The sequence below is a fragment of the Dendroctonus ponderosae genome, unplaced genomic scaffold (genome assembly GCF_020466585.1).
Source record: "Dendroctonus ponderosae isolate FM_Combo_2020 unplaced genomic scaffold, Dpon_F_20191213v2 Dpon_F_20191213_6, whole genome shotgun sequence".
Taxonomy (NCBI): Eukaryota; Metazoa; Arthropoda; class Insecta; order Coleoptera; family Curculionidae; genus Dendroctonus; species Dendroctonus ponderosae.
This window is the reverse complement of record NW_026018814.1, coordinates 8,442,666-8,456,003: the sequence shown is the minus strand read 5'-3', so window position 1 is coordinate 8,456,003 and position 13,338 is coordinate 8,442,666. Positions and strand designations below refer to the sequence as shown.

The window sequence follows — 13,338 nt, the reverse complement described above, 5'->3', positions numbered from 1 at the left end:
TTTTTAGTCATACCTACTAACTTCTACTACTCTATGTAAAAATAACGAAATAAAATACACCACGTGTTTTTGTATTATTATTCGCTTATAGCGAACCCTGGATATAACGAACCAGTTTTAGTTCATTTTTCAAGTTCGTTATATCCGGACTCAACTGTACTTAATTTAAAAAAATTGAAAACCATCAACGACCGGTTGGAAAATGTTGCGGATCCAACTTTAATAAAAATAGATTTAGGTAAACACGAAATGAAACAGGTTGATTGCCTTTTTGACAGTTAATTTGAGGCTCTGTGAAAAAGAGCTCTGTGAAAACATTTTTTTAATTCCTATCTACAAGTTTGCCATTGAACCTTTTCCGCTAGGAGATCATGTTTTTCCGCAAAATGCAAGCAATCGCTTTCAACCCCTAGACTGCATCCCCATTTCACCATTTCCAGTGTTTCCGCGTTTCAATTAAATTTTTTCTTAAAGTTGAAACTTCAGCAACATGTTTCACCTGGTCCTTGCCTGTTAATAACATTTTTCCAAAAAAGTACCTATTTGCACTAGGCTGACTTTCTTTTGGACAGAGTGTATAAAGTAATGTTGTTCTCTTTTGCAGAATGTGTTTGTAAACCCCCATATGCTCAAAGCTCACGAGCCGCTACTGCACCCTTGTTATTAATTGGGGTTTTATAAATTCGATTGTTTCGGCTTAATCTTGCAAATCCTTCCATAAGTGGCAGTCTGACCAAAAGTCATCAAGGTCAAAGCATCCGACCCCAATTAAAAATGACAAACCTTCAGACAAAAAACAACAGCAAAAACGCGTATCGTCCAAATCAGCTTTAATAACAAACCCGGTCAAACAACTAACCAACTGAATCCGACATTGAAAACATGTCGGTAACAAAAACCCAACCATGGTGCATACAAAAAAAATCAAAAACTTGTCAGACACAGTTGTTAACAACATCTCGAAGTACGGGGATCCGGCTACCTACATCTCTAAATAATCCGATCGATGCGACCAATCGTGGCTCGAAGCCAGCGGCGCGCGGAACAATCGATGTCGTCAACGGCCCAGCTGATTGGTCGATCGATAGGCCGGGAAGGTGGGGCGACGACATGACAGCCCTCCCCTGGAGATTTATGACGAGAAGGGGGAGGGCAATGAAAAATTGTCCCGCTGTTATTTATGTTCTGGTGTATTTTAGCATTCCACCAATAATTTTCGGGAAAATAGTAGTTTATTTGGCTGGTATGTGGCTGGTTTATTGATTTGATTGCTATTTATTGTGTTGGATTGACTTGTTTATGCAACGCAAAAGATTCGAAGATGGCTGCCTATACCTAATACAATTTCAAATTCCTGTTTGCTGCTAATGAGCTGCAATTAAAACGACACATTGATATCCAATTTTAATGCTAATAATCGTAATTAAATGCGGATCTTGATGACTTTAATTGATTGAAATTTAGAACTCATTACTTTTTTACGAGAATTTCCTTTTGTAGTGCGTATAACTACACTGCGCCGCAAATTAAACGCATAGTTTAAATATTCCCTGATTTTTGACTGCAAATATTTTCTCATTCCGTAATGGGGGATTTCAATAATTTTTTTATCGAACCATAGCACTATTTTTGAGCACAAATTTTGAAGATAATTTAAAAAAATCGAATAAACATATTCGACAGCGTCTATAATCTGCAACTGTGTGCAGACAACATTGGGAAGGTCAGTCAAAAAAGTATACGTGGTTATTTAATCGTCTGTTTATCCTGGGCCGTTCGAGAGATATTGATTTTTTATAACCAGTCGCAATTTCAGCGTTAATTTTATTTAGGTCCTAGTTTTCTTGATTTGCGATGAAAATTTCTGGCAAAAAGGGTGTGCGAACAACACTTCATTACGAATTGATGGCTGTGTTTATTTTATCACTTTCTGTGCTCTGTCAATTAAATTGATAATTTTTTATTTTCCTAAGGGTATACCTATATATTTTTTGCTTATCTTAGGTATAGGTAGGTATCTAACTTACATTTTGTCCAAGAACAGATACAAAGTTTTTGAGTTAAATATTTAATTATAGATTATTTCGATTTTTAGATTATTTAGTTCTTTTTTAGTATCTACTTATGCCTTCAAGCTATTTGACAGTGACGTCATTATTTGGGACGCCATATTGTAATTTACTCATGTTCGAGATTAGTTCGAGAGATTTTCTTTCATATTGTGTGTTTGCCAACTCGATCGTCTGTTTCCTCTGATTTCAAAATATTTATTTTTGTTCAACTTGATATTATTGTTAGAGCACAGTTTTACAGAAGTTTTTCAAACTTTCTGTATTTTCTATTGTTAATAAATTAAACATTCGTAATTAGTAGATATTGTTTGGCGCAACTCACATTTTAGAACAACAGTCGACAACATGGCATGTAATTTATTTGCAGTTGCAAAAGTAAGGTTAAATTTGCAGAATGTCAACAATAAGTTTGGAAACTGAAACACTTTCTTCAGTTTCGATATTCATTTGCCTCAATTGTGCAGAAAATTATGAAGAAAAATAAAAGAAAAAAATGAGGAACTCATGCACGATCATCTAAGCGATGGTCATAAAAATATGAGCAAAATGAACCGTTTTTCGCCCACGCAATATTGCTTAAACATTTTCGGTACCCAAAAATAAGACGCACACAAATAGAAAATGTATCGGTAAATTGAAGTGAAAACTTGGAAAAATTCACAATTTCTCTGTCTCTGAGGTCTCGCTCGGTGGACCAATAATAGAAAAAGAACGACAAACGGCATTTATTGCGTCACTGCCAAAAAGCTTGGGTCATACTATACCACAGCTTATACAGGGTGTTTGGTAAGTAGATGCATTTCGTGCAGGCGGTGATAGTGCAAGTAATTTTGGATATATTTCGTTAATATACCGTGTTCCAAAAACGCTTAGTTTCCGATCGACAGGGTGATAAAGTTTTAATAAACAAATTTTACTTGTTAATATTGCGTACACAGCTTGGAATATTTAAACGAAATTTTACAGGCCTGGGCTCTTAACAACAATACATGTTTTATTATGTTGTTTCTAGCATTTCCATTTTTCAAGGTTTTGTTCAATTTGAAGAACAAAAATTGTGCACTTGAATTGTATCAATTTTATTACAAAAAAAACGTAAAGAAAAGTTACTCATACATTAATTATCTACAGACGTGCCTGTGCCCACGCCACTGGCAAAGCTAGAAAAAAAATTTTCATCTCGAAACGAGACGAAACGAAAAAAAAAGTATTGCTGTTAAGTCCATAAAATTTCATTCAAATATTCTAAGGCGTTTCTGCAATAATAAAAAATTTCAATTTTTTAATTAAAGAGACTAAGAGTTTTCGGAATATGGTCTATGAAAGAAATATATCCAAAATTACGTTCATTACCACCTCCTAGAAGGAATGCATCTACTTACCAAATACTACAGTATTTCCATATTCCGGATTTCGCATTCTTAATGAATCACCCTGTATAAATAATTATCGAATCGATGGAAAAACAGTTTAATTATATGGCAAGGAAGACAATTTATTGCTAAAAATCGAACCAAATTGACAAGAAACCAATATACAGGGTGTCGCAATAAGGATGGTAAGCGGCTGTATCTTGGAAAGTATGTTTAGTAGAGTGATTGGAATAAAAATTTGATAACAAACTTGAAGGAAAAAATTTGCTGGAAATTATTTTGAAATTTCCCAGATGACCACTAGATGGCGTAATTGCAAATGGTATTTTAAAAAGTCGATTTTATACAGAAACTAGCTGACCCGGCAATCGTTGTATTGCCATATAAATTATTCCTAGGGTTTTTTTTCATCTCGAGTGGGCGGTTTGCCCACTAAAAAATGAACTAAACCGCAAAAACCGCATCTTAAAATAATTTCTGGAATCGATTTAATACTTGCAAATAATTCAAATTTGTTGGTTGCCTAATTCAAATAATTAAAGTCGGCTTTGGAAGAAAAAATGTTGCTTTATTTTTCCCACTATTTTCAAACTTACTAGATGTTTCACTCATAGGGACAATTCCTACTTTTATTATTTGAATTAGGCAACTGTTATTATTAATAAGTATTAAATCAGTTCCAGAAATAATTTTGAGATGCGGTTTTTGCGGTTTGGTTCATTTTTTTCTTTGCTTTCGAATGCGCGTAAAATAATTTGATTTAACATTTTTGTAAAAAATTAAAACAAAGAAATTTTTTCGAATAGCGAATTTTTCGAATATGAGTAAGATTGTTGTTATATGTAGAGTTTTTATTGCTCTTTCAATTGATAGTAAAAACTTTGAAATCGGTCAAGCCGTTTTGGAGTTAAATGTTTCTTTGAATTAAGCGGTTTGACTCTCCCTTAACGCTTTATTTGACGTTAGGAAAAATGTTCATATGGAAAGTAGTACGGTTTTTTATGAGCTTTTGACTAAACTTACTAGATGTTTCACTTATAGGGACAATTTCTGTATAAAATCGACTTTTTAAAATACCGTTTGCAATTACGCCATCTAGTGGTCATCTGAGAAATTTCAAAATAATTTTCAGCAAATTCTTTTCGTCAAGTTTGTTATGAAATTTTTTTTCCGATCACTCTACAACACATACTTTCCAATATACAGCACCTTACCATCCTTATTGCGACACCCTGTATATGTTCCTAAATAGATTGCAAAAAACCTGAATTCAATAATTGCAACAACCGATACTTTTGAGTCATCTGGTCTAACCGGGAATGTTTGCCCTTTTAAAACCGTTTAAAAACTCATTTTGTCCAATTCTCTCTTGACGTATCATACAATTACACTTTCCCACTGTCCAAAAAAATTGCAGATTTATAAAACAACTCAAAATATAAAGACCACGCAAACAAAAAAGAATTAAACCTAAACAGCAAATCGATAGGTGTTTGATTTTACGAAAAAGTAACGAAAATTTTGAGCAGGTGGCAAACGAAGGAGAGTCTCCACCAGCCACATCGAAGCCAAAATGAAAAAGTGGGATAGCATCAGAGTGTGCATTGGGGGATTGGGGACTTGGGGAGACACAGACTGGCGCGCGCGGCATTGGGGAATACACACAATCGATAAGCGACGCAATTATGATGAATAAAGGGGGAAAGCCAGCGTTGGGGAACTTGAAAGGAGGGCGCGGGGCGTAAATGCACCTTCGAGGGGCTTTTAGGGAGCGGAGAGAGAGCAGTGACTGATGGATTTGTAAAAGTCGTGCTGAAGGATGAGGGGGCAGGCAGCAGGTGCTTTAGCAGGGACTTTTCCGTTAATGCATGCCGTTTTTTCATTGGGGATTTTTGCGCTAATACCAACCTTTTCCTGTTGCATTTGCTGTTTCATCAAGATGGTTTTTTTCTTGTCTTTGCACCGTTTGTTTTGGAACCACACTCGGATCACTCGAGGACTCAGGCCGGTCATTTCCACTAGTTGTTCCTTCATTAGGGCGTCGGGGCGCGGGTTAGCTGCATAGCAAGTGCGTAGAGTGTGTAGCTGTTTTTCATTGAGAACAGTCCGAACTCTAGTTGGTTTACCATCACCTCCACCTCCACCTGAGACTCCGCCACTGCCTTTACTTCCTCGCAATGCTCCACCTTTGTGCGAACCACTCTCAGAACCCGAATCTGCAACAGGAATGTTTCCAATTAATATTGTAGGTCTGAAGAGACATTTTTTTCAATTAGCAAATGGTGTGTTCTTCCTCAAATAGATTGTGGCTATCAATTAATACGAAATTTAATTTAATACACGAACTGTTAATTTGTTACTTTCTCGAGTCTTTATTCACGTTTTTCGAAGAAAAAACCCGAATTTTATGTTCAGGTTTATTTGTCATTCCCACTTCCACATAAGCCAACCAACAGGCCTGTAGATTTTCTAGTTTCTTTCAGAGGCATTTTGGAAAATTTGTCCCCAACCTCCACTAGAACTCGCTTTGAGGTAATGAACTCAATGTTTACAGATTCCTCAATAAACGGCAAAATGCATCAAATGCAAGTTGCAGCTGGTTATTGAATCAACTTTTCCCTTTAAAGCCAGCTTAAAATCAACTGTCTAGCTGTTCCAGTTTCTTTGGCACGAATTTTTTAAATTAGCCTGCAAAATCGGCCTCTAACTGAGAATTCGAAATTCAAGTCAGATTATAATTTTTTTTTTAAGACTCTTTTACATTTACCTAATTTACCAATAGATTTACGAATCCTTCTAGATTGAAAACTTCAATTTGAGCTTGGAAAATCGCCAGGAAACCTCAAAAGCTCATAAGTTCGAATGGTCACCAGAAACAAAACCGTTTTTCCTTGATAAAGTTGTTTAAAAACTTACAATCTCCTCTCTACATGTTTTCATATGACGTGGGTTAGAAAGTTAGAAAACTAGAACTCAAAATCGAGCATCACCTTTAAACGATTGTGCAAATTCCCAAAAACGACTGATTAATCTAAAATTTCCTCCACAAATAAAATAGACAATTTTCTCTAAAATCGGGATAAAATAATCGTGATAGCTGATTTAGCTTTTTGAGGAGGTCCTTTGGAGAAATGTCCTGCCAATCTACTGAATCCGAAAATTTCAGGAAAAAGGCTTGAAAGTTCGTTAAAATATCCGTAAAACCTCCTTAAATTCAGAAAATCAACTGAGCATCAAATCAAAGGCACTTTTCGCTTTAAAATGAGCTAATGATCAAGTACTAGGTCTGCCTAGCTTTCCTTCAAACCTGCTTATTAAGCCTTGATAAACGCCTGATAAAGAATGAGAACATTTAGAGCGTAAAAAAAATCAATCCAGTTGTCCTAATCCACTAACGGAACAAACACATATTGTTACTGCAACTAACTCCAAATACTACCAAACCTTCCGGTAAATCACACACGAAAGGAAAATAAAATGTTGATTTTAGCGCTAACAATCGTGAATCGAAAAAACGTTTCAGACAAATTCAATCTGTCGCAGTAATTCAAACTTTATCTTTACGTATCATTTTATCTTGAAAATAAGCCAAAAGCCAACACTCTAGCTTTTCTAGTTTTTTTCAGAGGCATTTTGCAAAATTTGTCCACAACATTCACTTGAACTCTATTTCAGATAGTCAACTCAATAAACGAGAAAATTTAGAATCATATTCAAGGTTCGGGCTGTTTATTGCACTAATTTTTCTCTTTAAAAGGAGCTGAAAATCAACCTGTTCGAGTTTCATTGACACTCATTTTTGAAAATTAGCCTGCAAAATCTGCCTGTACCTGGGAACCGGAAATTCGAGATAGACTATGAAAATTCCCCAAATTTGAATAAAATTTACTACAAATTTCAAATTTCTGCCACATAACAAGCGAGATTTCTATAAAATTAGGGAGAAATCACACCTCTGTATCTGCTTACAATTTTTTGATGGAAGCTCGTGGGAAGAATAAACTGCGAAACAACTGCTACTGTCTAGCTTTGAAAATCGTAAAAAATCCTCAAAAGCGCCGGTTTATTTCAAATGGTCACCTCAAACAAAACGATGTTTTCTCGTTAAAATCGGTTAAAAATCAACAATTCCTTTACTGCGGTTTGCATCAGGTGTCGGTTGGAAAATATGACTCAAACTCGTGTTCCATATTTTAAATATTCTTCAAATCCCCGAAAAACCACTGGGAGTTTAAATTTTTTCTCCGCATATAAAGCAGACGATTCTCCACAAAAACGCTAAAAGCACTTTTAGAGCTAATTTGGCTTTCTGAGGAGCTTCTTTGGGCAATTGACCACCCAATATACCAAAAATTTCAAGGAAGACTCATTTAGGGAGAAAATTCATAAAACTTTCCCTAAATTTGAAAATGTTGCAACATATCAGACACCGCTATCGCTTTAAAGCGCCTTGATGAAGAGCTAAATAAACCATCGAAACGTCCGTTATTTTAAGAAAATAAAAGGAGTTTGAATTCACTCCCAAACCCGCTATCAGAACAGATAACTACTGAAAAGCCTTATTGAAACTCGAGACTTTTCCAAACATTTCGGAACATCATATATAAAAAAATATAAAAAATTGTTCATTTCTCTGCATACAAAAAACGAAAATTCTGTTTTTTTCCACAAAGACCAGGCCTTGCATATAACAGATATTGTTGGTAAACATGGACATTCAAACAATAGTATTTGTGCTTAAAATAAGAAAGAAACTCTGGCCATAATGAAACGAGCAAACATTTAAACGCCATTTTTAAATAACAATTAGCACTTCTTTTGTGACGATTGGACCACACCAACGCTGAGCCAGTGGTGCATCGGCTAGAGTGAATGGCCAAACATGAAAATCCATTTTCCATGATATTACGGGAACGAAAGCGGCTAAGTAGTATTTGAAAAAAATTCCATAACCAATTCAAACACCAAAGGCAAACACTAGATGTCCAGTTTCCTTTTCCCCGTGTTTGTTTTGCGGTCTCGGCTATTTACATTAAAGGCCCGACTAATCACGGCCTCTATGTGAGGTCTTCGATTGTAAAATTATCTACTTTTTACCATTGCCGCACTTGGGAAACATCAGAATTTTAATTAACGATTAAGCGCGATGATGGAAGGAAAAAGACAAATATTTTTTTTGACTTGAACGTTTAAGGCGCAATGTTTTTACTGTCTTGTACATATTGATCAGACATTTTTACATAAAAAAACGTTAGATTTAGTCAGATTTTTAAATTATAACAATGGTTTTCTTAGTCTAATTTTTGTGTGGTTTGGCATGACATTTGTTGATTGTCTTCCGCTAATCTTGACCTGGATTGTTTAGTAGATTTTCCGGCTACGTCATTCGCCCTTCGCTTAATGCTTTTTTATCTCTTCTTTACTCTTACTCTCCTTATAATTACTTTTATTCTATTCATCAAGTATCAATTTATCTGCTGGACGTATATGCTTCAAATTGCAGCAACTGTTTGCCAAAATCCCATTTAAACGAAACGAGATGTACGATCTTACTCCATGTCTAATTTCAAAATATTGGCTCATATGGAAAGCAGTTTGAACAAGTTTTCTGTACACTTCTGGAATCTCAATAATTAAATAATTACGATCATTTGGAACACTTTTTTAAAATGAATTTAATATTTCTTATATACCGCCTTTCAGTTTTTGATTATTTCTCTATCTAGAACCATTGACCATTTTTGCTCAATATTTTCATACGACTGGAAGCTACTTCAAATTCTTTAACGTAATTTCGTCCTCTATTCTTCATCTAAAATGTGTTTTATCTGACTTTGAAAGAGCCATTGTGCTATCATTTTTTCAACAGAGTATTTATTAATTTTTTACCAAACTGTATTCTTTTATCAAAAAATTCACATCTTCCAAACTCAAGCAAGTAGTGACTTGAAATACTCACCATTTTTAGAACACATTCGATTATAAAGAAGAAATAAGTTTCATAAATTTGTCCCAGAATTCAGATTTTTGCTAGCTTAGTAAATATCGGTCTCACCAAGGATGTTTTTACCTGACTGCTCTCTCTTCTTTACCAAATCGCATCTTCCACACTAACGCCAGAAATAATTTGAAAAGTTCAACATCTTTAGAAGAAGTCTGAGCCTAAAGTTGCTGAGAGTTTCATTAAAATCACAATACATCTTTAGTTTCACCAGGTTAGTAAATATCGCTTTCAAAATGGACGTTTCGAGACAATTGCGCTGTCTCCTTAAAATATTCGCACCTTACAAATTAAAGCAAGTAGCAATTGGGGATTTTCACTATCGTTAGAAGGTACTTGAATATATAATCATGCTGAAAGCTTCGTAAGAATCTCCCAAAATCCTGATTTTGGCCAGCTAAGTAAATATCGGCCTTGATATGGATATTCTATCTAATTCCACCCTCTCCTTAAAAAAATCGCATCTTCGAAAATAAAGCAGGTAGTCATTTGGAATTTTCTCCATCCGTAGAAGACACTTAACCATAAGTGTGCTGGAAGATTCTAAAAAATCGTCCATAATTCTGATTTTTGCTAGTTTAGAAAATCTGCGTTTCAAAATGAATGCTTTTATCCAACTGCACTCTTTCATCTAAGAACTTCCACCATCTATAGACAACATTTTACTATATATATATAGATGTTGAAGGTTTCATAAACATCACTGAAAATCCTGCGTTCCGACAGCTTACTAAAAATCGGTCTCAACATTGACGTTCTCACCAGCCGCAAGCTTTCTTTTAAAAATTAAAAAAAAAATAAATAAAAAAACAACTAAAGCCAGACAAGTTCAATTTTCAGATGAACCTTGGCTCTAAATCTGCTGAGCGTTTATGAAAATCACTAAGCATTTTGAATTTTGCCAGCCTGGTAAATATCGAACTCGAAATAGATGATTTTACCAAACTGCGCTCTCTTCTAAACTATCTAACTAAAACAAGGAGCGGCTGGAAAGTTTTCTCATCTTTAAAAGGCTATTGACTCTAAATATGCGAAAAGTTTCGTAACAATCACCGGGAATCCTGAATTTTGCCACCATAATACGGTCTCCAAATTAACATTTTAACGAACTGCTGTGTCGCCTTTGAAAAATCGCGTATTTCAAACTAAAGCCAGTAACAGTTCGAAATGTTCACCATCTTTAGAAGAACTTTGGCTCTAAAAATTCTCAACGTTGCAACTGAAGCAAGTACGCACTTGAAACTTTCACCATATATAGAAGGCATATTCCGCTAACGATGTTGAAAGTTTTATAATAATCGCTCAAATTTTGCGTTTCTCAGTTTAGTAAATATCGGTCAAAACGTGGATCTTTTACCTAACTGCGCTCTCTCTCTTGAAAATTCGCATCTTCCAAACTGAAGCCATCAAAAATTCGAAAATTTGACTGTCTTTAGAAGAACCTTCACTCTAAAAACGGTGAACATTTTATGAAAATCACCTGGAATCCTGAGTTTTGCCAGTCTAGTAAAAATCGATCTCAAAATTGATGAATTCACACAACTGCGCTCTTTGTTCTAAAAATTAGCATCTTTCAAAGTAAAGTAGGTAGCGGTACTGAAAAATCTGACGATCTTTAGAAGATCCGTGACTCTAAAGATGCTAAGAGTTTCATAAAAATCACTCGAAATCCCGAATTTTACCAACATTGTACACATCGGTTTCAAAATATAAATTTTTACCAACTGGGCCGAATCCTCAAAAACTGGCATCTTGCGAACTAAAGCAAGCAGAAGCTTGACATTTTCACCATCCTTAGAAGACATTTAATTATAAAGGTTCAACTTGGTAAAAATGTCCTCGAAATCCTGATTTTTCCCAGGTAAGTAAACATCAGCAATTCATTATTTTACCAAACTGCCCTCTTTCATTCAAAAATTTAAATCCAATCCAAGCTAAAGCTAACATGGGTAAGATCGCACAGAATCCTCCGTTTCGCCAACTTAGTAAATATCATGTCCAACGTTGAAATATTTAGAATCCCGAGTTTTGCCAGCTGAGTAAATATCGACTTCAATCATTTCACGCAAGTGCGTTATTTCTTCTTCAACTCAAACACGTTGAAAGTTTCATAGCAATCATCCAGAATCCCTAATTTTGCCCGCATTGTTCATATCGGTCTTAAAATATTTCTAAAATTCTACCAACTGCGCGCTTAAACCTTACTACTACTTAGGTACTACTGCTTGCACCTAAAGCAAGTAGAGACTCGAAATTTTCAACATTGTTAGAAGACGAAGAAGTTTAATTATAAAGATGCTGGCTGCTTGACAAAAATTGCCCAAAATCCCGCTCTTTGGAGTTAAGTAAATATCGGACTCAAAATAAATGCTTTAACCAATTCAAAAATTCAAATCTTCCATACTGCAGTAAGCAGAGACTTGAAAATTTGATGATCATTAGAAGACACTTGATTATAAATTTGCTGCAGGTTTCGTAAAAATACTCCAGAATCCTGATTTTTCCCAGCGTTGTAAATATCGGTCTCAAACTGATGTTTTCTTTCAACTCTGTTTTATTTAAAAATTGCAAACCGTCCAACCTGTGCAGTTAGCGACTTGAATTTTACACAAGTGCCTTTTGAAGACACTTGAGACGAAAAATGCTCGACTTCACCTTGAGTACAAAAGTTGCTCAAGGCAAATTGTTTGAGGCAAAACATCCAACCAAAAACTCTTGATAAAATGAATTCTCCCCATCCATATAAAACTCATCTACTACTCAATCCGCTTGCCCTCAAGTAGCTAATTTGAATTGCTTGGACTTTCCGGCATTTTTTAAGTAACCTCCCAAACTTTTTATTTTGAAACCTGTATAAAGATCTAATGCAAGGAACAAACGGTGTAAATTGGGACTGGTAAAACAAGTTAGCTACCCTAAAGCTACGTTCATGGTTGGTGGGTCGTCTAACCTAAATAGTTGAAGTGTTTGATCTCGTCCAAGCCGAACATCGAAGAAAGCAGCCAAGAGGCCGGCGATCGCTATTTACTGTGTCTTTATTTGGTTTAAAACCACGTCGAAGCCGGTCGTTTTACCAAATCAAATATTTACTCGTAGCAGGGCTTAACTTCAAAGGTTGCGTTTTTGTCGGTTATTTTTCCCATTCGTTCGTCCTTCAGGTATTATTTGATTAGATGATCGCAAACTATCTTGGGCGAGCAGGTGGCGACACTTGGCAAACGAATACATTGTCGCCGCCTTAAAGGATCTACCGTTAAATCCGGGACTTCTGAGGAATAATAATGGACTAATAAATGGCATGACATGCGCCCGATTACCCACACCCAAAACTCGAAACAATTGCTGCTACTGTTTTCGGTTTGGGTCTTTGATATAAAATGCACAAAGCGCCTTCCTGCCACGGTTTAATCCCGACTGGCCATCGCTTCACGCCCTGCTAATCGTTGCCTAATTCCGACGCTAATGGACGATGCGAATCATCCCCGTATGGATTATCTGGGTCCACCCTTGTACTCACATTAATAATTCAATCGCTCAGTAGGTACTTACCACTCATACATCCCAACTCCGTTGAATTACTATTGTGATTGTTATTGCTCAGACTTGTATTGTTGTTACTCTCCGTCGGCCCTGGATGTGGTGTGGTCGGCCCCGAGGCTCCTCCTCCACCTTTCTGACCCTCAATTACGTCATGGTCCTCCTTGCAGTAAAGCGCTCCTCCATCCCTCAAAGCAAACTCATCTCCGGGTACCAGCTGTCTCGCACACTGGCAGCATCGGAAACACTCAATGTGGTAGATTTTACTTTTGGCCCGCATCACAAAATCGGTTTTGCTAAATGAGCTGCCACATTTGTCGCATTTCGTGCCGAATAATCTGCAAAAGAAAGTAGA

The 13,338-nt window shown here is 35.9% G+C and overlaps 1 protein-coding gene across 3 annotated transcripts in view; it reads right to left on the bottom strand.

Annotated features, from left to right (window-relative positions):
• Nucleotides 1-13,338, bottom strand: part of LOC109533969 (insulin gene enhancer protein ISL-1) — a 65,650-nt gene that overhangs the window by 7,547 nt on the left and 44,765 nt on the right. For all 3 annotated transcript variants that reach the window (XM_048667514.1, XM_048667516.1, XM_048667515.1), the window contains 2 exons: nucleotides 12,996-13,321; nucleotides 5,354-5,661 (listed from right to left, as the gene is read on the bottom strand). In XM_048667514.1, the coding sequence (XP_048523471.1) occupies nucleotides 5,354-5,661; nucleotides 12,996-13,321 (634 nt within the window). The remainder of the gene's footprint in view (nucleotides 1-5,353; nucleotides 5,662-12,995; nucleotides 13,322-13,338) is intronic.